We start from the raw sequence: 22,632 nt of genomic DNA on the forward strand, positions 1-22,632 counted from the left end.
TTTAGACAGGCAAACATACGCGGAAAAAGACTGTTCGTGGAAAAACTGCAGTCCCGATCAAGTGCATTAGAATGCTCATCTACATGTGAATAGTTCAGTTGCCTCGCCTTCATCTCTACTCAAATACCTCAGTTATTTCAAGGCCTTTATCCTGTAAAGATTATGCCCAGATGCTGTTTTTTTTTCTCGTTCCTTGCTTTTATAAGTGTCATGAACTCTGAGCAGACAAACCCCGCCCGTGATGCTAGGCTGCACAGAATAACCCATCTACAGCAGCGCCCTCACTTTCTTTTTTGTGGAAAGAACATTTCATGGCAACACTTTTTTGAACTTGTACAACTTTTTTGTGACATAAGAAGCTACAAATTGTATATCTTGAATTATTTTTAACCTCATTATTTTTATGTGGTCCGCTTTTTAAAGTGTTAATTGTATAATCACTGTATAAAATTTTTATAAAATTTTTTTCTTAATCTGTGTAATAAATATATATGCAACATTTATGTTATCAGACAGAACATTCCTCCAGCTGCAGTTTCGTGCCAAAGAACGTAAATAAGGCATCAGTGTCTAGCCACAAAACAAAAAAAAAATGTTTTTAACCTGTAGTAAAAAAAAGTTCATTTTCCCGCGGTAGCGAAAGAGTTAATCAAAATGTTACAAGCATTTTGCCATTGGTATATTTGAAGCCTGCTGGGGGTGGACTCTGCTTTGTGTGAAGCATGTGCCCACAATTGTTTCGAACCTTGAAGGGTGGCGGGGGTGCACACATGTTGACTGGAGCCTTTCCTGCCCTTTTACTTCAAGCATGACGCAACCAAACACCACAGTTTAAATGGTGCTAGTGCTTTGACTGTCAGTCTTAACTAAAGATGCACGTGATGGCCCCCACTTATGAGTACACCCCTGGAACAAAGCACTCTTGCACAAAACAAGCTTTCATCACAAAACCAAACTAATTATGCTACAGATGCACTCGATTGACAGAAGCACACTGCAAAACTATTCAATCAGTGTTGACCCAAAGAAATGCGCTCGTCTAGTGCCGGCAGAACTTCACGAACTACTTACAGCCCGAGTCTTAAAAATGCCCGAGACAGCATAAACAACACAATTGGCCAATAAATGCCATACCGCATATTTTGGCTTGCTATTTTCATTAAAACTGTACACAGTCTCGTTTCACACTACAGCTCAACTGCAGATCTTGCATTCCACATTAAAAACAGGACTGCCCCATTCGTGCATTTTTTAACTTTCTCGATGCAAGCTGCCTAAGCCGCATCGCTCATCCTTTAGCCCACAAAACAGTCTACATTTGCATATCTTTTTGTTTTTTGTACACATGGCCTTTAACTAGCTTTCGTTTAAAATTTATGTTTAGTCTAATACGCGATTTTGACAAAGAGCACCGCTATAGGCCCTTCGCTGTTCACAAGCACTAAACGTGAATAAACAAATGAATGAACAAATTTGAAGATACCATTTGAGGTGCAGCCATCAAAACCAATGGCCTCCATAAAGTCCGCTTCCGTGATGTGCCATACTTCAATGTCACCCTCACCTTCATGCTTCACTGCATTCATGAAACGAAAACCATAAATATAGCTTGGTAAGTGAGGTTTGCAAGTCCAACAGTATCAAAGCTGTGTTGGCAAACTGTCAACAAGTTATAAATTCGAAACTGCCGCAAGTTAACATGGCAGTGGAAAGAGACATTTAGCAATTTTGTAATGAATGATTTTGGCACTGAGAGAAGAGCACACAGAAGCCTAGATTTTAATCCTTAACTGCCTGCGCGAAATTTCCATTGCTTTAGGCCTCAGAAAAGAATGCAGCACTCACTAAAGATATCAACTGCCTTAAAACGCACTCACCGTAAGCACACTGTAGCAGTGACTGCTTTTATGTGTGAGAGGATTGCACGTATGCACTGAGTGATTGCTCACTTAAGAGACTGACTCGTCAACTTTTGAACCAGAACAAAGCTACTTTGGCACAGCACAGCAATTGTAAAAGTATAAAAATACTAACGTAACATTTTTACACCTCCTGTAGCAAGTAGTTTTAAAGATAGGTTGGCAAAATTACTCATCAGCGAACTCGCTCGAACTTGCTCCGACTCGGATCGAAACATAAGTCCGAGTCGGAGTGAGTCCAGATGAGTGACGTTTCGGCTAGTCCGGCTCAGGAAAATTTTGGCGAGTCTTAGTTCGAGTGAGTTCAAGTTTTCTTTGCTAACCTATGAATACAGCAGGCACATGCAGGTGACTGTCAACAAGAGTGAAATTAGTACAAAAAAAGCTAATAAGGCTGACAGTACAGTGTCACATAAGAAAATAAATACAACACACAAAATACAGTCTGAAATGCACCAACATTGCAAGAGTTCAAGCTCTCGAGAAAGAGTTTGCATTGGAGCACATTGAAACACAAATATAAAAGACATTACAAATCCACACAGAAGATACAAACAATAAGGTTCACAGCCCCAGCACATGCTGGAACTGTGACAAACGCAGCTGTGTGAAGCTCCAAATTATCTTAGCCCTCTGAAAATTTTGTAGATGTACATCAACCACACAACACACAGAAACAATCACTATCAAAATGCAGCTGAAACATCTGCAAGTTGAAGCCATAACCTCGTGTTCAGCAGCCAAGAGAACGCATTTTCACGAGACAGTTTACAGAGGCGGGCGCCATGAGGATGCAATGTAATAAAGACAGTGACGACACGACAGTTCCCATGCATGGTTTGGCCATGGTGCCTCTACTAGAAGATGTTACCCATAAATACAATGTTCAAATGAAAAGGTACCTGTCGTGCAGCCAGCACAACACTACAGTACCGAATGTTGTAACAACATAATGTTAACACAGATTCCTGTGCCACCATGGCAGAACGTGGCGAGACCCTTAGGCATGCGACTAGAGTCTGCCGTGGATCAAAGCACACCGGGGCGCGTGCATGCGCAGGAGAGCCGGGACTCTCATAAAGAGCAGCAAAGAGTTATTAGGTTTCTGACCGCGGAAGGTATTGAACCAGCCACCATCCATCGCCTACAATTTCCACGTGTTTGATTCTTTTGGTGATCATTTCAAACAAAAGCGCTTAAACTCTGACGACAAACACAAGGACGCTGTTGAGGACTGGGTATCATAATGGCCGCAGGAATCCTGAAAAGAAATAATTCAACTTGTTTGTTAATGAAACAATTATGATCAGGCACATAATGGATACTTTGAATAAATTCTTCATTTATACACAGTGTCATTTCGTACTTTTCATTTAAGCACCCCTTGTATATATCGCCTCCTCCCCTCCTTGTTGCAATACAGCATGCAAAACTTTTCTACAAATAATGTGCACAAGTGGCATTTATAGTGTAACAACTCTCCATTTTTAAGGGTGATCTATTAGGCAGGCACTATGGCAACAAACTGGTCCCCACAAATCGCAGGTTACACAAGTGACACTTCAGCTGAATAAAAGTTTGCCTTCAAACACGCAAAGACAAATAAGCACAAAGTTCTCAACGCTTCCCGTGTACTGCTCGCTTTTCATTCATCACTTCAGTGCACAATGAGAAAAGAATGACTTCCTCTCGTAAGCCATTAAAATGTGCAAGTACCTTTAACAATTACTTTTAAAGTTGGCAGTGCCTCGAAAGCACCTGCAATATTAAAATTGTTTCATTCACTTGCATAACAAAGGCATCACAGATATTTACGCCTCTTTTGCATTTTAACCAATTAAACCTAGTTTTGCAAAAAAGTGTCAGCTTGAAATGAATATGCACAGACACATAAAGATGCACACAGGAATGTTAAAATACAGGTAATCCACTCTGCTTATAATCCCATTAAAGCAACTGTTGAAGTATAACATGCAATACTTCTGTGCACAAAAATGTGCCAACACCAATTTCGCTACTGGTTATGTTATGAGAGAATGCGAGTAGTATAGGTAAAATTTTAAAAATTTCTTAAATGAAGCTATGATGAGGTGGTCAGTGCCACCATGCAACATATTTGCCAAAAGTTGTTGCACTCAACAAGTATCAGCAATTCAGAACACATTACTGCACAAAAAACAACTTGTACAAAAAACGACACACTGAAAAAAACTCGCCCCCCCCAAAAAAGAAGAAAAGTTGAAGCTGAGTAACTGAAACAGCAACAGCTCGTTCTAATTATTCTTAACACTAACAAGTAAGGCCCCTGAAAAAAATGACATACTAAGAAATAGTTGATGTTAGCTAAAAAAGAAGAAGCCTTAAAACTTCTATTATTTACACAGTTCGGAGGATGGGCCATAGTGTCCTGATGATGCCAGCTTGCTACATCATCAAACTAATAGTTTATAAGGTTGACAGCTTTAATTTCTACAATGGGAGGAAGGAAGAACAACAAGAGAGAAGGCAGGGAGGTTAGCCAGGTCCATGCCCGGTTGCCACCCGGTTTGCTACCCATTGAGTAGCAACTTCTCAAGCTCTAAACTGCTTGTTCCTATCAACTGTCGTACGTGTAAATCAAAGCACATCACATTAATAATCTTGCACTTGGCTCCCGTAACAATACAGCTGCCATAGTAAGGATTCGACAATGAAATCTCACACTCGGTAACCAATGTACCATTGGCACCTGAAACAGAAAGAAAACAGCACATCATAGTTAAACCAAAGCCCAACAGACACAAACAAAAGGATAAATAAAACTTCACTGAAGAAAACAGGAGAACTTCAAGCAAACTAGTCAATTCGCATCAATGTGGCACCAGATATTACCAACATCTCCATTATTTCATCCAACTCCCAAGTTTAACATTCATTTGATCTTTTCAACAGTTGCATTATGATTTAATGAAAGAGGACATCAAAGCAATGTCAAAGAAATATTAAAAGCTGGTTTTTCAAAAAATATTATTTGGTGCGGGGGGGGGGGGGGGAGGGAGTGAGGGTGCAAGTGGTTTCTGCAATACAGGAGATGCAAGGCACAACCCCTAGACGTAAAACTACGACATACCTGCATGCATCAGCAAACAATGAAAGAAGTATTTCTGCTGCTCTAAATTACTGCAAAACTCAATTGCACAATCCATACTAATCCTTAAGCATTTTACTGCAATGCAAGTGCTTGCGAAGGTGAACTCTTACCTTCAACATCGACACAACACCTTTGAATCAGCTATCACTAGACGCGTTTTACACTCCTAATTATCAATATTTGGTGCCACTTTCTTCAATCGGAACAGTATTACTAGTCATCAAAACACAAAAGTACAATGATTTCTTTTCATAAAGGTGCGTTGAAGTTTTCTCATAGCTTAATGCGATTAAATGTTACGATTCATACTGCTTCTTCTTCCAGAAAATCTGCTATTGCACCTAACTCTGACACTAAATCGCTTTTTGAGAAATAAAGAAAAAAACTTAACAGTTCCATTGAATTACCACTTACACTTTCATATTATTTCTACAAAGGTAGTTTTAAAGGTCATAAAACAAGCATACTGACAAAATCAAAAAGAAGTATCTTCATTAACCCAGAAGTTGAAATTGAAATTGGCACATGTTTAAGTTAGCAAATGAACTTGACACTTGTTCAGTTGAAGGTTCAATATGAAATAAAGCCCTCGGTGACTGTCCTTCTGCTGTCCTTACTCTTACAAACTCCAGGGACTAGAATTTCAACGACAAAAGAACAACTGCTAACAAAAGAGTGGCTTGGATAAAGCGGCTGCTGAGCAAAAGTACTCAGTGTTATGACAAGCCAACGAGACGGCCAACTGAAAGGAGGACGAGAAAAGACATACATATAAGGTACATTCTCCACTTTTCATTTACGAGTGAGTGCAATTTATGGATTCATGTAATGTCACATAAAACAAAGTATGTACACAATTAGCAAATTGGCTACAAGAATGACAGAAAGAACAAGATAATTACACGATGCCCCGAAACTTCAACGAACAGCACACACAAAAGACTGCACAGTTTGTTGTTGATAAAGATCACACAGCTTATAGCTGCCGCCTTCATCCAGCAAATGTACCTGTTGTTAGTGGCTGGCATTAGCTCTGTTTACAACGAAAAGAAAGGATCTCCAAAGAGCACTTAGGTACACTGTTGCCTGGCTCCTGCAGCATCCGCCTAGTGTGCTCACTCCTATTTAACTTGCTTACCCTACAGAGGGCTGAAAAGCACTGCAACAATGAGAGTTTCCTAGGAATTCCAGGCCTCCTACTGCTACAGCAAACGTCAGGGGTAGATCTACAGTAGCCTTCAAAGACAAGTTGGGTGGTGTGAAACCCTATGACTAAATGCAACCGAAGAATAAGCTCCTCCCACCAAACCTTGGCGCTCCCGTCTTTTGCCTGCAAAGGTCACACAGTCATGGTTGCTTTCTGCTCCAACCGCACGTACTTTCTTGGGGCAACTGTAAATCTACAGTTGCAAAAAGCCAAAGATTCACCCCTGCTACTAGAAACATTACATTTGCCAGAGCAGATACTTCCAAATCCCCAATGAAATATACCAGAATCTTCCAAGTTTCCTACCTAAAACCAGCAAGCTAACGTTCATATGAATAGAAAAGTAAACTACCTAAAGCACTTCAGTATGTTATTTGATGAAGCAGTAAGGCAAATTATCTATCTATGGGGCATACAACAAAGCTGTTGGCAAAGCTTAAGTTTTTTTTTTAGGTTGTAATAGACTGTAACAAGAGCATGCAACAGGAAGAAGGGAAAATTTCAAGCCAATATAAAATAAAGCTAAAGAAAGCACAAAAGGAGCTTAGTCGGCAAGCTTCTCCTGCTCGCACATTGTCCGGTAGTGGCGGCCGGCATGCACACCAGTGTTGCCTGTGTACTTTTCTCCGGTTGCCGCTCAAGGTTGCTGCTCCAGTTGCCTCTCCAGTGATTCCAACAATGCTTTCTAGATGGTGCGCCACAACCCAAGGCATCAGTTTTCGATGGCGCATGCGCTTGGCTCCTCGTGACTACGTCCACTTCGTTCTGGTCGCTTTGTCTGCACGGGAGCACGTGACGAGCACCTACGATCAGTGTTACGAACAGGTACTAATATCCTCCCAAGCCCCCTTCACCTGCCTGCTCTCGATCCCGTTGAAGAATGCCTGATAGCTCCATGTCTGCCATTTATGAGCGTAAGCATTTCACTCACGGCAGTGGCCAGCACTCGATAAAGAGGCAGGTGGTCAATGTGACGATGGACGTGGCCGACATCGTGGAGCGCCGGCCACGGAACGTGCCCGAAAATGCTGCTTTTGACGTACACATCACGAGCCGGCTCGTTAACAAGGCTTTCTAAAGAAATGGTCTCGCCGAGAAACGCCCCATCGTGAAACGCTCCATGCACCTCCGAGCAAGCTTCTCTATCATCAATGACTCTGCCAGTACGGCAGTGATTTTTTTTTCCAGAAGTTGAATGGGATGCTTAAGCTACGTTGCATTGCCTTGTGGCTTCTAAGAGCCGCCATTTCTGGAGATTTGCGGTAAAATCGGTATTGGGAATAAGCACATGGCAACCAACGTTTTCTAATTAAGTGGACTGGTGATGCCCGTCTCTTCGAATTATTTACTGAGATTTACATTGCAAAATACAGACCTAAATATCTTGAATTAAGCGAGATTTCAATAAAACCAAGTTTGAATTAATGAGGTTATACGGTATATACACTTTGTATTAGAAGTATTTTGAGAAAACTGACGAAAATTTCAAGAAAAAAAAATCGCGCATTTCAAGAATCATTCGATCCACATTGAGACGCAATAAACACTCTTCCCATGTGGTCACAGAAAAGCTTCCTTGATGTTCGCCATCGAGTCTTGGTGCTGAAAATAACAACAGTTCAAAGACCTCTGTCACATTTTAACATCCTCGTGGTTAGAGGGTTTAAACCGTTCTTAAAGTACTCAAAATTTGAGGCATTTTTCGTTTACTTGGCAAGCAGTTTAATGCTTTTTAGACACCAATGAAATACTTTTATTTTTATTTTTAAAGTGCTTGCTGTGAAGCATCCGCAACGCACCAACACCACAATATACATTAAATGACGAGTGAACACTGTTCCTGGGTTTGTGAACACCGCATTCTGCATGCAGGCGAAATCACTTTTGGAATCACTGGGCAACAATTTGTCATTAGTAAGGACAGCCGAGCTAACTAAAACGAATGTATTGTGGAATAGTGCAAACAAGACAAAGGGACACAGGCGAGTGAGACAATACAGGCACTATTCCGTCATTGTTTACAAGCACCATGCGCGAATGACAGCAGATGAGAGAGCTACTGTAAGTACGCCACGAGTTGCTGCCCCACTGGACTTTTAGACTTCCGTCTGTGTTGACATGTCACTGTGAAAATATGTCCTAGATATCAATACCAAAAATGACCTTTTTTGGGGAGTAGTGGTACTAAGTATATATTCCAGCTGCTATGCAGCGACATGATACTCATTTTAGGGTTTTCAGCATCATTGCTTTTAATCTTGAGCAACAACATGAAAATTTAAAATGTGTGTCAGTACTCCTTTAAGCACTAAATGTCACTCTTCTGAATGACGAAACTGGGACAATAGTTTGACCTCAGGAATTCATGTCCATTGCAGTTCGAACAGTGAGAAAGACAAGTCTGTAAATGAACTTGAGAATGTGTACAAGATGTTATGGCTTGAACACCAGTTAATTATCTGAAGTGCTTGACTGAAACGAAAACAACAAAGGTTATGACAACTTGGTTTAACCTTTCAGAAGTGCAAGTGCATTATTTCACAGAATATCTCATTGAAATGCTTAAAGCATTTTTCATCAAAAAGGCACATGAGATCGGAAAAGTGCGTCACCTGCCATTCATTTTGCATCGTAAGAATGCGCGAATCGTATAAGGCATTTCGAGGCACATAGACGTGAGTGTATGCGAGGGTTTCACAACAATTTGTCTGTTTGACGTAGAGTGGATAGAAAGTATCAGGTGGTCTTTTAAAATAAATTATAAATGGAAGTAAAGCACTATTATGTCACCTTCTGAGTTGTCGCAATTGCTGCATGCATAAATGTAAACAGTCACCGCATCTTGTCGAATTCATCCATATGCAATCAGTTGCAAACTAAGCTCCATTGCACCACACCTACAGCATTATAAACAAGCTATAACACTTGCCAAAAAATTTAACCGAATAAAGTATGCCTGCATCACTACTGCATGTGTTTATCCCTCTGACAAAACCACTTTTCCCAATAAGACTTATCCAAAATTATTTTCTCTCTCTTCTCACTGAATAACACTGAAAAGGCAGCAACTAAGACAACTTCGATGACACGCATGTCAGAGATGTTACTAGAATATTGCTTTTCACTTGCATCTGCACTAAATATATTTAAGACAAGGTGGGTATTATATTGGGGTCGAGAGGATAGATAATTAAACCAAGCTTTACAAAATGGGGCTGACTATGGCAAATGAAAGTCATGAATGAACTGAACAAAAGAGATTATAAAGAAGTGGTGTTGGCAAAAGGCTTTTTCATGACATGTCTCTCCTCCAGTATAACAAAGCCTTAAAAATAATTTATTGTGCTGCCGCTATGCTGGCAACACAACCAGACATCCTAAATGCCACGAATTTGGAAAAACATCTTTTTCTATGGATACTTTTCTCCCGATTGCGACGTTAAATCGGCAAAGTTTGTTCCATTGATTCAAGCTCGTAAAAGCATTAAACCTATGGGCGATTTCAAGAGGGGTGAGGGTGCAGCAAAATTTTTTCGTCAGATCAAAACATTCGTAGAATCGAGTTTTATAAAATCGAATTTCCAGTGTTTTGGTGAGCAGTCAAGCAGGTTAAGCGTAAGCACTGTCATCTTCTATGATTCTTTTGGTAGCAGCAGTATTCGTCATGTCAATCATATGAGCACTACATCATAGAACACGTGCCAAGAAAAAAAGCAAGATTTTTCCGTCATACAAGCACGGACTAGATGTACTATTGCTCAGTTAAAGCAACAAACCAGCTGTAATGTCGATTCACTAATCAAGATACAATTACACTAACAAGGATACATCACATCTTGAATTGTGAACTGCTGAGAAGGCAGTAGTCTTGGGCTCCTGCAAAAATGTGTTCCAGCACAGAGTTACAATGCCTTGATGACCATGCAATATATGTCGTTTCAATTTGCTTTGAAATTTTCGCACAGGGGACTAATGCAGAGTACTGTGTTTTTTAAGCTAACAACAAAGAATAGTAACTTTGCAATTATTCTCACTTTTTACTCGGCTCAGATTCTGCACATAGTGACTTTTAAGTCTCCATCACAAATGCAGCATTTTATAACTGTGCTGGTCTCGTACTACCAAATAAAAATAACAAATCTCTGACTCCTGTTCACATTTTCATCACTGAAGCTGGCTGGCACAGGAATAAAGATTGTCTTCTTGCCCTGTTAGCAGGGGAATGCCAATAAGAGTCCAGCAGTGTTGAAGATTTGGCCAGTTGATTCGTCACTGGTACAGTACATTACAGTAAAAAAGGCTGAGCAGACTGACACAAGAGGACAGAACGCTTACTTCCAGCCAAGCTTTATCTGCAAAATGCATTAAATATGTACACTTGCACAAGCATACAAAGAACACCCAAACACATCAAGATAGGACACCACCATCGCAACGTCGCACACCAAAAATTCATAAACAGTTTGCCTAATTAAGAAAGGACACTTCATTTTCAGATAAAGCCATCAAAGGGGCACTGGTAAACGTGATGCGAGCTCTAGCTGTACAATGCACTTCTATGACCAATGTGAAGTGGTAAAAAAACACCCGTCACAAATCACTCAAGAAATCATTGAAGCTTTTCACATGTAGCCAAGTAGCACTCATTAAATTTCGTTCTGCCCGACATCACAGATAATCACTTTACAGAAGACATCACCATCATCAGCCTGACTACGCCCACTGCAGAGCAAAGGGCTCTCCTGTGATACACCAATTAACCCGGTCTTGTGCTTTCTGCTGCCACATTATACCTGTAAACTTCTTAATCTGATCGGCCCACCTAACCTTCTGTATCCCCTTCGTGTGTATGCCTTCTCTGGGAATCCAGTCAGTCACCCTTAATGACCAGCGATTATCCTGTCTACGAGCTATGTGCCTAGCCCATGTCCATTTCTTCTTATTGATTTCAACTATGATATCCTCAATCCCGGTTTGTTCCCTGACCGACTCTGCTTTCTTCTCGTCCCTTAAGGTTACACCTATCATTCTCCTTTCCATTGCTGGCTGTGTCGTCCTCAATTTAAGCTGAACCCTCTTTGTAATCCTACAGGTTCCTGGTACGTAGGTAAGTACCAGCAAGATGCAGATGTTATATACCCAGGGGTGGAAGTGAACTTCAGTTTTTTAGAGCAGCTCAGGAAGCAGGAATGATGCTGCTTTGGAGCAGCTTTGACGCAGTAAAATGGTGTATTGGAACAGATTCGGAGCACCCAATGGTGCGTTTCGGAGCAATGAAACTTAGTTTTGCAGCAACTTTCTAGGGTCAAACATCATTGTCGATCAAAATTATTTCTGGTGAATAAAAATTCGAATGGTTTTTACTAAACATTCAGTACTGATGAGCTGACCAGACTTACTACCTACAAATGTGTGTGTGTGTGTGTGTGTGTGTCTATGTGCGTGCATGCATGCCTCCGTGTTCCCATCATTAAACATCACAGCTGGCATAGAAATAACTTTGATAAAACAAGGGATAAGCAATTCTAGTCTCTTGTTTTCATGACTGCAAATAATCGCAGCGCACTTTGCTTTGCTGACGCATGTTATTCCCAAACTAACTAAACAAGCTACTCCGCTTATCTGTGCTCGGTCTGGAGCGAAGAGAGGACGAGCAATTCACACAGCAACTTTGCGCACACAGTACAACTAGCCATCCGGCAGTGACGGCATGGGCAGCATAGGCACGGCGCTGCACGCAACTAACCAGGAGATGATGCATGGAGTCCCCGCAACCACTCCGCGTTTCAATGAAACTGTCAATTGTCGCTTAGTATGACATCCCTGTGGAGATCCAAACATATGTATCGCGAAAAGCTAATAGTGTACGTTCTGTCACTATTTCAGTCGCTGTGTATCGCGGATCCTGTAAGTTTTGAAATGCTCCTTGGCGCTGGCACAGAGCCAAGGAGCATTTTTTTTTCTGGTTTTTCAGAGGCCTGAAACATGCCTGCGACGCGATGGGGAAGAATAGCCCTTCACGACAGCAAGTCCTGCCGTCATCGCTCGAAAATAGCCTGCATGTGGTTGGGCCTTATAGTTTCGTATTTGTAGAAAGCCACCATTGTTTGGCACGGGCAGTTGCGTGACCTTCGCTCACTGAGTACTTGTAAGCTGCAGCGTTTCTACGCTCACATCGTTCGCAAATCCCGCTGTACCAAACAGATAATTAAAAAAGTCAGGAGACGCGCCGCACACAGATGGAAAGAAAAATAAAACGGCGCACGGCAGCAGGCGCAGGGGGTAAGGAGAGCTTAGAGGGAATCGGCATCATAAAAAACAAAAAGATCCAGCAGGAAAGATGGCGCCCAGTGTCAGTTTGAGGGACTGCAGCGCAAGAATGTAGGGGGTGCGTTTATTACGCGAAAAAAAAAAAAAATCCAAACTTCGATGACAGGAGTTGAGGGTGCATTTATTATACGAGTGCGTTCATTACGCAAGTAAATAAAGTAACATTTCTAAACGCCGTTTCAACATGAGATGGGCGCTTAACTTTACTCATGAAAAAAGACCCTGTACTGCCGCGTTTGAACCAGCAGTAAAACCTTCATTTAGGCCTACCAGCTTATTATCAAACACGCCGCGACAGCTCAAAGCATGGAGAAAGAAATACAAATACCAAAGAACACCTACCACTTTAGAGAACAAGAACTGCATCTTTGGGCTGTTGTATCGAAATAACATGCAAATAGGTAGCGGCGGCGTACTGAACTGAAATACCGCAAGGCGAGATGGCGCTGGTTGTAGTACTATCATCATCGATGAACAGATGCATTTTTTTTGCTGCAAGTTGGGGGGATCGCTGCTGGTTCGCGCTGCTCGCTTCCTCTGGTATTTTGTTGTTGTTTTTTTTTCTCGTTGCTAAATTACGGTTCGCGTGTGTAATTATCCTCAGGTGACCTAACTGGCCCCGACTGGAAAAAACTACGTCAATCAAGTAAGGTTTGCATCGTTTATTGTGAGTATCCAAGCCGGTACAACCAATATATACGGTCGGGTCCCAACAAAACAAGTCCCAGATACATATCAAAAGCTTTCAACCCATGTATAAAGACTCTGCGCTCGGCAGAGCTGCGCAAGTGAACAACTCGCATCCCAAACAACAACTGACCTTTATTATCACCCTTTGTCTCGAAGGTAACTTTCTCGTGTGGGCGCATGCGCTCTCTGCCCCGCACACAGAAGCACCGCTTTGCGTCACCACAGGACTCCCCCCTTAGTGAGTGCGTGCACCACGGCCGCACTCGGACGACCCAATGCGGTTTATAAGTTCATGCACACCGGGGGTCTCGTACACCGTCCACTCCACGTGAACCGTTTGAGAACTCGTTGGGGCTATACTACGTGGTCTTCCGGGGGTACCTGCGAAGATGGAGCTCGAGGTGGTGCAGGTGCTTCGCTGTCGGAGTCCACGTGTGCTGGTTTTACGCAATCTAGAGAAACCACGTCGTGACGACCACCTCTGCCGATTGTAATGTGCTTGTCTGCCCGTCGTACGGGGGCCGGAGTGGACTCTGTTTGCATCGTGCCTCTTGAACACGTGAGAGCAGGAGGAGAGTTCCCCCGGTCTACGCAGACTGGCTGGGCTGCAGGTGGACGCGTAGGAACAGCGCGTAGCTTGCTCATGATGTCTTACAGTCGCATGGCGTAGTCCGCGTTTGCGTACACGTTCTTGTCCTTACTGGTGGCGAAAAACTCCCCTGGAGGCGAAACGTTGTTCCGTACACCAGTTCAGCAGAGCAGCATCCAATATCTGCTTTCAGAGTCGTCCTAACGCCAAACAGAACAAATGGTAGTGCCTTTACCAAACTGTGACTTGCAGTAGCCGTCAGGCCTCTCTTCAGATGGCGATGAAACCTCTCCACTATACCGTTGCTTATCGAATGGCAGGTCCTTGTTCTGATGTGGGAAGTACCCAAGAGCCGGGTGACGCTTGCGAATAGGGTGGACTCAAACTGTGGTCCGTGATCCGTAGTCACGGTTGCCGGCACTCCGAAGCGGGCCACTCAGTGGAAGATAAATGCGCGGGCGACGGTATCAGCAGTCATGTCTGGAATGGGCACGACCTCCGGCCATCGCATGAAGCGATCGATGCAGGTTAGCAAGTAGCTTTGCTTCTGACACAACGGCAGTGGTCCCACAATGATAACATGTACATGGGCAAATCGACAGTCCGGCAGAAGGAAGGATGCCAAGGGGGTCAAAGTATGTCACTGAACTTTAGAGCGCTGGCATGCGAGGCACTCTCGTGTCCAGTGTCGGATATCCCGGCTTATTCCTGGCCACACGAACCTCGCTGTGCATAGCCGTTGCGTGGCTCGAATCCTGGGGTGCGCCAGGCTGTGCAGCTAGTCAAAAATGCTGCGACGGAGGTTCGAGGGGATGAACGGTCAGGCCCTGCTTATAGACATGTTACAGCGTACGGATCCTGTGGGTTCTGCCAACCATTTCAGCTTCAAGGCGCTAGTTGAAGACGTCAGTAGGCGCTTTAATTCTTCATCACTGCGTTGAGCCGTCGTAAGTGTGGTAAAGTCCACGCCGCTCGGCAGGCTGATGGCATTCACTGGACCGCGCGAAAGGACGTCGGCGGCAGCATTATCCGTGCCACTAACATGGCGTGTATCTATCGTGAATTCTGCGATGTACGACATTTGGCGGAGCTCTCGTGCAATGTGTGCATTCCAATCAGAATTCGGGCACAATGCGTAAATGAGTGGCTTGTGATCCGTGAGCACAAAAAAATCATTGTCCTTCCACATAATGTCGAAAATGCCGGATAGCCACATATATGGCCAGGAGTTCCCTACCAAAGGTGCTGTACCTTCGTTCGGATGGGCTCAGTTTTCTAGAGAAGAAGGAAATTGGTCGCCACACTCCGTTCACCCTTTGCTCCAACACGGCTCCAATCACTGCATCGGAGGCGTCCACCATGACACATTGAAGAACACCCGGCTGTGGGTACGTGAGCATGGTAGCATTTGCGAGAGCTTCCTTAATCATCATTTGGAATGCTTGTGTGGATTGGTCGTTCCACTGAATGGCAGTTGCCTTAGATCCCAATGCCGCAAGTAGGCTGTGGAGAGGGTGAAGGATGTTGGCGCATCTCGGGATAAACCTGCGGTAGAAATTCACAAGTCCCAGGAACTCTCGAAGCTGGCGGAGGTTTTTCGGCTGTGGAAACTGCTGTACTGCTTTTACCTTGTCCTTTTAGGGCTGTACTCCGGCACTTGAAATGCTGTGGCCCAAAAACGATAGTGTCGGTACCCCAAGAGCGCACTTTGCCGTATTGATAACGATGCCGTTGTCGCTGAATATCACCCTTTGTTTCGAAGGTAACTTTCTGGTGCGGGCGCATGCGCTTTCTGGGACGTTTCTCTGCTATATGAAAAAAAAAACAGTACCACATTGAATGAACACAATCTTGCTTATCACGACAGCATTCATGTGTTTGAGGAAGCAATGCTGCAACCGCTCATCACCTTTATGATTATTTATTTTAGGAGCCCATTGAACATATGTGCAAAGCTAATGCAATTGAGCGCAGCCTTATGGTCTTTGGCACATCTTTTTGTAAACTTGTATGAGCTAAACACAGTTAATTAAGACAAATTAGTTCTGGGTGTAGTTTGTAAACTGTGTCACCAGGCACAACTAAATGTCGGAAAGCCTGTTAATGCCCCTCACTGCGGGGGGTGTTGATTTTGTAATGCAATTAACAATTTCTGACAATTCACATGCCAACCATGGAATGTTCATGAGTCGTACAGTAGTGGGCAAATTTAGATTGATTCCGGCTTCCAGGGGTTAAAACAAATGACATTGTAGACTCGCAGGAGACAAGACTGCTTGTCGAAACATTTGCTCTCACACCTAGTGTTCACAGATTTTTCATATTTTCAAGCTTCCATGTTTTAAGGGTCACCTGCACCAATGCAAACTGATTCACAGCTGTGCACAAGAAGTTCAGAACTTGTGCGGCACGAGTTCAGCAGTGCGACATCACAAGTGAATGACAAGGTGGAATCCTTATTTCTGTTCTCTTAATTCAATGAGATGCAAACATCTTGGCAAAACACGGCGCACTTGTAGAGACGGTTACGGCAACTACGTCTAACGCTATGTCGTTTGTTAGGCTGTGCGTGCCGTGTGGCTGCACCAAACCAGCCCCGTCAGAGTAGGAGGTGCAGGAAAGTCATAAACTAGTTATAGTGCTGTACCTCTCCTGTGCTTTTTTTTAAATGAATGGCACAGTTTAGAGGATGTCCTTGCTGCACCACTGAAACGAATGGCGAGGTGCAGAACCTCGTAAAATGGATCATGTGGTGCAGGCGAATCGAACAAGCCCTTAAGCACACGAGCTGTGGCTGGGATCAAACCTGTGTTGTTGAGCTCAGCGGTGTCACACAATCTAACCAAGCGTGTTTCAGTTTCAACGTCATCAAAGTGTAGATTCCATGCCATGGTAGACAGCCAATGCTTGTAGCCAATCTAAAGCACCCCTCAATGATGTGCGTGGTAAAACACTCACAAATACAGCATTGCATGTGTAGGTTCGAGATGACCTGTTGTAGCGGACGTTCAGATGTCTCAATGTGCTTGCATAGTGGACACTCAAGGGTAGTCAACCTGTCGTTGCATGGCAGTCTGTAAAAACAAGTAACATCAGCAGATATCGATAAGCATAATCAATGCATAAAATTTTCCAAAGTAAACAAATAAACTCAGTTAACTAGTAAACAGCAGTATTTTATACATATATGTAATGGTACCTCATAACACATGTAACACTCGGGGCTGCTTCTTCGCAAGGCATGTCACGTAGCAGGTTTCTCGCCCATTGTACACAGCTGCTTCCATGTCAGATAGGCCAGGAGCCTGTGGCAGAAAAAGAAGTATTTCTGATTTATGTGACGTTTTCTTTGTCACACTATAGTAAAACCACACCCTTAATTATGTGATGCTTCTCAAGTGCAACTGCGGCAAACTGTTAACTCGTAGGTTTTTTCAACTAATATATGGGCTAGCTATGAAGGCACATGCGAGGCGACAGTGGTGTATTTGCCTTCTTTCATTGCAACAGCCTGGTTTGTGTTGCCTGGCGATACAATTTCAGAATTAACTATTGAGTCAGCGACTCGTTCCCACGTGAAGCCGCCCCCGTATGTAACGCACGCTTTTCCAGAACAGATTGACACGTTAAAAATTTTTGAAATTTAATCTTGCAATGCGCTGCCACTGTGTGACGCCTAGCAGTCATTGGCAAAAAACTGCATATGTTGAAATGAACCAACTAGCCCAGCAAGTAACCGTTCTCAGAAAACTGAAGTTGTTTCAACTAACCGGCTCGTGATTCTCAGGATTTGCAATGGGTGTTCATCTGATAAAAGCTTTAACAGCCACTTCATTCCCCGGAAGTCACTTAAATTCCCTTCACGAAAGCATTTGAATGAGTCAAAATAAACATAACGAAAGAGAGTGTGTCGGCCGGCAATGGCTCAAAATATTTACAGCGTAACGAAACAGTGCGAGACACATCTGAGCGTACCGCGAGCCATTACCTGCCATCGCTACCATTGGCGGCCATATATTTTGAAATGAGAATAATGATGTTGATAGGCTGCTGCTGACTACAAGTCAGCGGGAGCAAGAACTATAACAAAAGATTGATGACGCAGCACATGTTTAAGAAAAGCTACTTCCTATAAGAACAAATTATTTTTTATGTGTAGCGGTACGCAAATATGTAGTATTTGATCATTTTAGAATTGAAACTTGGCCTCGATGAGGGCACCCCTACAACAAAGTGCAATAGCGTGAATGGCGGCACCCACGCGCTGCATAACAGAGGGGTCAGTAGATCCACTTCGGTTGTTTGAAGCCGGAACGCGCCACAGTTAATTTTTTCGCCCCCTACAGGTGATCACTTAAAACTTGAGATTTTCTGAGGCCTACAAATACTACTCATTGTCACGCATTGCGAGGAGTGGGGAGGAGAGGCCGTTACGTCACATTTCATGAACCTGGAAACAGGGAAGAATGGAGGACTCCTCCTTGCAAGGTTGTTCCCGCCTCTCCGGCGGCAAGCCACGTGAGCAGATGTCGTACGCCAGTGCTGCTGCCATATGATATACGAGCTGGAAAACCGAAACATTAATGCCGATTAATAGCAAATGTGCTGCGATACGCGCTTGTAGAGTGCCTATGTCCCACTTGCAGCCTCATTACGGCCCATATTGTGCATCTACAATAAACTTGCAGTGTTGCACTTCGTGCTTATTTCGCTGAAAGAGAGCAACGGCACAAATCGGCCGGATAATCACAACGAACAGGCCGTTTTCTTCTGCAGATACGGCAAGTTCGGGTCACGGAACATAATGTAACAGTTAAAATGTCTAGCTGTTTAGCCATATGAAGCTTCGTCTCTGAATCATTTTCTGTTACGATCCATGCGCATGAGTAACGTGCGCAGTAGAGCGGGACCACATAAAAAAAGCTTGGCCAAAGACGAGGCTACCACGAACAAAATGTAAACAGATGTAATAATTCAAACAAAAAATCACCTTGCTGTGTCAGGCACGTGTGTAATTCCTTACTCAGCAAGCTCCGGTGAGCACAGTGGGCCACGTACTGCTTTCGGATAGTTGTGGTTGTCGTACACGTGAATGGCTCACCACCATTAGAAGCCGTAGGCCTGCCGTTCTCACCATAGATTGATTGATATGTGGGGTTTAACGTCCCAAAACCACCATATGATTATGAGACACCGTAGTGGAGGACTATGGAAATTTCGACCACTTGGGGTTCCTTAATGTGCACCTAAATCTGAGCACACGGGCCTACAGCATTTTCGCCTCCATCGAAAATGCAGCCGCCACAGCCGGGATTCGATCCCGCGACCTGCGCGTCAGCAGCCTAGTACCTTAGCCACTAGACCACCGCAGCGGAGCGTTCTTGTTTTAGAATTCTACCCTTCCATGGCTGAGGCACACAACAGCTAAGTGCCAAAGGAAAACAGCGAAGCTACGGTGCCTATTATTTTCGAAGTGGTCGCGAGCTTCATAAACAACCGCTTTCTACCGTAAGCGATATGAACTACACTCGCAACCATGAGGACCGACGCTCACTATAGGCTTTTAACCCATTGCATCATTTCTAAAATGCAAGAACTGCATAAAAATGCGCATTTGGAACTCCAGCCGGCTCTTTCAACAACGTGCTCATATGGTTGGTGATGCAGAAGACACAAGACAATGGCGTGACCAAGGCATACCAGAACCCCTGCAAAACCATGTGACTTTCGCCTCACTTTTCGCTCTGCAGTCAAATGCAGCTCGGATAGCGAGGGCCATTCCTTAGCTTTCTTTCCTTCATAGATGAAAGTCTTGTTCCGAGTAAAGCGCCACTGGATAGAACTGGATGAAGGTGTCCCTCCCAACTGCACGTTGTCAATGCATGCCTATTTATTCACAAATGTTGTTTACTGTATGGTAGAGGGATTTGTAGAAAACTGCAATCACATGTTGAAGGACACAATTGAGCAGGACCTCACTTATGATTGCTCATATATCTCACAATGGTATATATAGATCGATCGAGTCACATATTAAGAGGTCCGCAATAAAATCCACAGTTTCTGCTTATAGGAGCTATCTGTAATTGCGACTATAGTACTTGAGTTTTGGTTGAGCCATACGAGCTTTACATAGGGGCACACTGCACGATTGAGCCAATACCAGTTGGATGTTGATGAAGTTTGATTTCTGGTAGTATTGCAGGTGTAAAGTAGTCATTACAGTTTCACCAACAGTGTAAATTCTTTCAGATAGTGCTGTACGCACAAGACCCACGTAATTGCAAGCATCTGCCGTCTTTCCAAGAAAAGCAATCAAGATGCTTCACGGCCGATGCACAATCTACGAATTTTGTAATAAATAGAGCCCAGTTTCTGTGCTGAGCTTCTTCAGTTATATGAATCACAGGGGTCCACTGGCAACTGGAAACAATTGGAACCAGTTGCCAGTGGGTCTTGACTGGGATACAGTGGCTAGAATGGGGAAGTGTGACGAGCGGCAAGCGGTGCCAACGGACTGCACTGAAGCCTCCACGAAGGAGCCGGGTGGCGGTGCGCGCATTCATTTATACGTTGTTTGCACATTTCTGACAGTTTCGCCGGGCAGGTTCGTCTCCGATTCCTTTTGTGCGGTGGCACTCTGACACCATGACAGTATGCACTCTCATGGCGCGAAAACGAAGTCATTGCTTTGTCCCGGGGTGCACTACAGGCTACAAGTTAGCTGAAAAGAAGCATGTGTTGTTCGGTGTTCTAAAAGACAAAGCTCTGTTTGCACAGTGGCGGAGAGCAATCCCGCACACTGACAAGTTGCTTCAAGAAAACTCTGCTGTGTACGAGCTGCTATTTGACGAGAGGTACATCTCTCGGCACTTTCAGTACACTGTGAACGACAAAATTGTCCGCATTGAAAGGGGTAGGCCCATAGCCGTGCGCAGAATTACCGTTCAGGGGGGAGGAGGGGATACTGTATTTAACCGTGGCCCGCCCCCTAGTCTTTAGGTTAATTATAGCACCCCTCCATTATAACAATGTATGAGGCAGATTTTGCACCCCCCCCCCCCCCCCGTTTAGGAGACTAAAAGAGTGCCCCGCCCCCTGGTCAATGTATAGAGCAGCTTTAGCGCCCTCTCCCAAGCGACTAGGGGGGGGGGGCGCCCACCCAGTCTCCCTCCTTCGTGTGGACGCCTGTAATTAGGCCTTTTGGAGAAGCTCTTCACATTTGTAAACGCCCTTAAAATCCCTTTTTCAATGTGGTTTAGCTACAATGAGCTTCACAGTGACAGCTTGGAAGAGCTTATTTTCTGCTTGCAAAAAAAAAAATGTCACACTGGGCTGCCCACAACATGGTCCGAGCATCACCAATCAAGTGACCAAGTTTTTTCTGCTCACCCATTTGCATTTTTACACAAAGGCACTCCACAAGGAGCGAGCGATTTCCCGTAAAAAGAGAAAGTACCTGAAGCTCAAGCCCGTTGCAAGAGCTTGTTTCCTGCTTGCAAAAAAAAAATGTCACACTGGACTGCGCACAACCAGGTCCGAGCATTAACAATCAAGTGAGCAAGTTTTTCCTGCTCACCCATTTGCGTTTTCAAACAAAGGCACTCCACAAGGAGCAAGAATCTTCCCGTAATAAGAGAAAGTACCTGAAGCTCAAGCGCGTTGCAAGAGCTTGTTTCCTGCTTGCAAAAAAAAAAAAAAGTGTCACACTGGGCTGCACACAACCAGGTCCGAGCATTAGCAATCAAGTGAGCAAGTTTTTCCTGCTCACCCATTTGCATTTTCAAACAAAGGCACTCCACAAGGAGCAAGCATCTTCCCGTGAAAATGGAAGTACCTGAAACTCTGGCCAACGGAAGCAATGTTCTGTGGTGCGCTTGTGAACTATGAAACTTTTTTTCTTAGAAATAAAAAAAAAGATGCATGACCAACTATTAAGAATTCATTGTTGTAAACAAATAGCGAGTCACTACTCAGAAATGCGTTGTATGACTAGTGTGCAAAAAATAAAAGATTTTCATCTGGATACCGCTCGTGATTCTCGTCTGTGTTTGACGCTATGAATTAGGGGGCTTTATTTACAGATTAGTGCTTGAGGAAATTATGCTTTGCCGTCAAAGGAGTTGCAAGCAATGGCTCACAACTGAGTTCATTGTTGTACTCTTCTATCACTTCACATCGATAATATGTTTCAGTGCTATCACGCACTCACTTTCAGCGCCTTGTCGATATTTCAGTTAAGTCGCGCACTCGAGTAGACATCCTGTAATTCAAGAAACTAATTGACATATTTGCTCGGTCACCATTTGGGGCCATGCATGAGCAACAAAATATATATATGTTTTCGATTGCCCACGCGCGTGGTTGATTCCTGTCTCTGCGCAGCGCGTCGCCGCTTCAGGTGACGGATGGATGGATGGAATGCTGTGAGCATCCCCTTTATAACAGGGCGGTGACATATGTGCCACCAGGCTTGCAAGAAAAAAACGAAAGCTTTCCCATTATGCTTTTGTTGCATCTTCCACTCCTGTAATAGCCCTAAACAGGGCTGACAGTATTAATAAATGAATGAATGAATGTTGGCCTAATGCCTTATCCACTTTCGATTAAATCCATCTTATTATAAGAAAGAAAAATATAAATTTGTGCTTCATCTCTCTGCCTCTTTAGGCAGAATGACCTAATTTTTCCACTATTTCTGTCCTTATCTCTACTTTTCTGCCACCAGTATTCTAACGGTCTTTTACTTGCTTCTATCACGGACGTG

At 43.7% G+C, this 22,632-nt stretch overlaps 1 protein-coding gene across 3 annotated transcripts in view; it reads right to left on the bottom strand.

Annotated features, from left to right (window-relative positions):
• The window catches only part of LOC119163180 (uncharacterized), an 89,707-nt gene that overhangs the window by 55,734 nt on the left and 11,341 nt on the right, over nt 1-22,632 (bottom strand). The window contains exons 2-4 of one of the 3 annotated variants that reach the window (XM_075884708.1): nt 17,065-17,170; nt 16,824-16,939; nt 1,484-15,673 (exon numbers count right to left, since the gene is read on the bottom strand). In XM_075884708.1, the coding sequence (XP_075740823.1) occupies nt 1,484-1,586 (103 nt within the window). In that variant the 5' untranslated portion in view covers nt 1,587-15,673; nt 16,824-16,939; nt 17,065-17,170. Of the gene's footprint in view, nt 1-1,483; nt 15,674-16,823; nt 17,171-22,632 lie in introns of those variants that run through there. The other 2 variants (XM_075884707.1, XM_075884709.1) reach the window with 2 other exon arrangements.

The sequence above is a fragment of the Rhipicephalus microplus genome, unplaced genomic scaffold, assembly GCF_043290135.1.
Source record: "Rhipicephalus microplus isolate Deutch F79 unplaced genomic scaffold, USDA_Rmic scaffold_45, whole genome shotgun sequence".
Taxonomy (NCBI): domain Eukaryota; kingdom Metazoa; phylum Arthropoda; class Arachnida; order Ixodida; family Ixodidae; genus Rhipicephalus; species Rhipicephalus microplus.